The sequence below is a fragment of the Tamandua tetradactyla genome, chromosome 21 (genome assembly GCF_023851605.1).
Source record: "Tamandua tetradactyla isolate mTamTet1 chromosome 21, mTamTet1.pri, whole genome shotgun sequence".
Classification (NCBI taxonomy): Eukaryota; Metazoa; Chordata; class Mammalia; order Pilosa; family Myrmecophagidae; genus Tamandua; species Tamandua tetradactyla.
In genome coordinates this window covers 59,066,352-59,069,662 of record NC_135347.1, presented here as the reverse complement: position 1 = coordinate 59,069,662, position 3,311 = coordinate 59,066,352, and the positions used below count along the sequence as shown (strand labels likewise).

Here is a 3,311-nt window from a genome sequence, read left to right as displayed (position 1 = left end):
AAACAGATTTAACCTCTGCTGCGATCAACTAATATTAAGCATTTAGGTTGTGTATTAGCTATGCCTTGGCTTTATTTAGAGTCCACCATAACATCTGTAGTCGCCAAGGCTAGTCTTGGATTTTTTTTCAATGAAGTAGAAATTGCCTGCAATAACCAGTTAATGCAAACACTTAAGATTTAAAAACAGATATCCTAAGTCACTATATTAAATAAATACAATTAGTTCAATAAACATAACATTTTCATTTTATTCTATAAAGTACGTTCTATTATAGAATTGAAGATTTCTTCTACATGCCCTAATTTAAGCATTTAAGCTAGAATTTCAGTTTGCTTTTTAAGATAAAACTTCTCTATGCAACTACTGTGATTTCTTGCGTTTCAAAAAAAAGGTAATTTAAATACTAGGACTTTCAAATATAACATCTTATGTACACGTAAATGTCAAAACTGACGATTAACTCCATTAAATGTTTAATTTAAAATTGTGTATTTGTGCCTTTAGCTTCCATTACCATATAGTATTATGTTGTAGAGTCTTCTACAAAAGTACAGAAATACACACTACCGTGGTAAAAAGTGAGTGGGGATTAAATGCAGTGGGAAACTCAAAATAAAGTTTCTATAAAATTCTTAGGGTAACTGTGGTTTTAATTTTGAGCGGCCGTACACTCTTGAAAGGAATACATTCCGATTTTAAAATGTACACCCAAAGAATGTATTTTATTTGTAGTCATTTAAAAATAATTCCTGATCTCCTGCAATAGTTTAGTCTTAGAAAGTTCAAATGAAAATCATGCCATGATGCTTTTGGTAAATTTTCTTAGAAAATAATATTTAGGTCTATTCTGTACTGGTTCCTACTTTACCTCATATAAAAACTCTTTTTTTTTTTTTGGCAGAACAGAAAATCAATCAAGAAGAGAACGACTGAAGCCAATTTTTCTGGTGGATTTTCTTTGAAAATTAAGCACTTTATTTCTGAAAAAGTGTAAAAATCTTACATTAGAATAGTACAATAATAGTTGCCTGTAAATTTTACAATATTCCTTGTAAAGAATATGCAGTAAGTACAAAATAAAAATTCCGCACGTCTATTATGATACAAAACACAGGTTAAAATACGAAATGATAATTTTGACTTTTTTCCTTGTGTAAACATGATCATCTCCTTTTCCTAAAAAGAGTCCACCAGACAAGCGTCCTCAAATTTAAAAAGTATTGCCCCGCTGGCATTCTTCGGGACCTTTACTATTTTTTTGCATTATTCTTCTTTTGAACATTATTGATTTTCTTAACGCCTGGACCTGAGAATCTACACTTCGAAAAGGCTTCGCTTTAAAAACCTTTCCCCGATCGCCGGGGAAGTGAGCCCCGTGCCTGGACAGGGCGGGCGCCCAGAAGCACGCCTCGCTCCCCAGCCCGGCCCGGTCTGCGCACAGGGCGGGCGGCTTTGCATAAATAAGGGACCCGCAGCGCCGGACCGCGCGCCCGAGCCGCCGCCCTGCAGTCTCGTGTGCGAATCCACAGCGACCAACACCAGGGCGAGCCCTCAGAAGGGCCGCGGGGGGTGGGGGTGCGGACACACCCCAGGCCGCCAGGGTGGGCACCGGGCGGGCATGCCTACCTGCTCGCTCCCGAGCCGCGACCAGGGCGTTATTAACAATTGGAAATCCTAGCGGTGAAGTTCTCCGCGCTGGACAGGGCAGTCCCCGGTCGCAGGGTCCCCAGCGCGGCCGACGAGGAGACGGAGGAGGCGGCGGCCGCCGCGGCGGCCACGAGCGAGCGGGTGAGCGCGGCGGCGGGACCCACGGCCGCCTGGGCCGCGCAGCCAACGCCGCCGGGGCCGGAGCAGGGCGCGGCCACCGGCGACGGGGAGGCCGAAGCGGCGGTGGCGGCGGCAGGCCCCAGGCCGGCCCCGATGATGCTCTCGATGGAGAAGGGCGAGCGCGCCAGCGCCGAGGCCCCCGGGCCGCCCACCTTGGCCGCCGCCGCCGCCGCCTGCAGGGGGCCGGGCAGCGCGGCGCCGAGCGGGGGCGGCCGGTAGCCGAAGGCCGTCCGGGCCAGCTCGGCCGCCGCGCCGTGCGGAGGTGGCGGGGGCGGCGGCGGCGAGTGCGGGTGGAAGGCGGCAGCGGCGGAGGCCGCGGCGGCTGCGGCGGCCGCGGCGAAGAGGGCGGAGGGCGGCGCGTAGGGCGGCAGCTGCAGGCCGTAGCCGCAGCCGTAGGGGCCGCAGCCGTAGGTGTGCGGGGGCGGCGGCGCAGGCGGGAGCAGCGCGGCTGCGGCCCCCGCGCCTCCCGCGCTAGTCGCGCCCGCCGAGCCCCCCGCGCCGCGCAGCAGCAGCGCGTCGGCGGCCGCGGCGTTGGGCGGGAGCAGCGGCTGCCGCTTGAAGCGCTTCCTCCGGCGCAGGAAGCTGCCGTTGTCGAACATGTCGGCGGACTCCGGGTCGAGCGTCCAGTAGTTGCCCTTGCCCGGGTTGCCCGGCTCGCGGGGGATCTTGACGAAGCAGTCGTTGAGCGACAGGTTGTGGCGGATGCTGTTCTGCCAGGCGGGGAACTTCTCCCGGTAGTAGGGGAAGCGGCCGCTGATGAACTCGCAGATCTCGCTCAGCGTCAGCCGCTTCTTGGGGCTCTGCAGGATGGCCATGGTGATGAGCGCGATGTACGAGTAGGGCGGCTTCACCAGCGCGCTCTTGGCGCCGCCGCCCGCCTGCCCGCCCGCGCCGCCCGGCCCCGCCGCTGGGGCCGGGCCTGGGGGCGCCGGGGGGCTGCCCGCCCGCGGGGCCAGCAGGACGTCCTCCTCCTCCTCCTCCTCCAGCTCCTCCAGCTCGTCCTCCCCGGCGTAGGAGCGCCGCCGCCGCCGCCGCTGCTCGGGGAGGGCCAGCCGGGTCCCGCCGCCGCCCTCGTCCTCCTCCTCCTCGTCCTCGCCCTCCCCCACCACGTCGACATCGGTCTCCTCGGCGAGGCCGGAGGCGTCGGACATCTCCGCGCTCAGGGTCATGGCTGCGGCGCGGCGCGGCGGCGCATAGGGCCGCGGGGCTACCGGCTGCCCCGCTCAAGTCCCGGGCGGGAGACCCGGGGCGGGGGCGCCACGCTGGGGGCGCCGGGGCTGCCGGGCGCGGGCGGGGCTCGGCGGGGCTCGGCTGCGGCTCGGCTGCGGCTCGCGGACTCCTGCGCCGCGGCGCGCTCCCCGCGCTCCCCGCCGCCCTCCGCTCCGCGCGCGCCGGGCCGGGGCAGAGGCCTTGACCTTCGCCTCCCGCGCGGCCCTCGCCTCGTCCGTGCAGGGCTGTGTGGCCCGATGGGCGAGTCAGCT

General features: G+C 58.5%; 1 protein-coding gene across 1 annotated transcript; it reads right to left on the bottom strand.

Annotated features, from left to right (window-relative positions):
* Positions 1 to 1,661: 1,661 nt before the first annotated feature.
* On the bottom strand, positions 1,662 to 2,999 carry FOXD1 (forkhead box D1). Its single transcript, XM_077138723.1, has one exon. It carries the CDS (start codon positions 2,997 to 2,999, stop codon positions 1,662 to 1,664), a length of 1,338 nt encoding a protein of 445 aa, XP_076994838.1.
* Between the last annotated feature and the right edge of the window lie 312 nt (positions 3,000 to 3,311).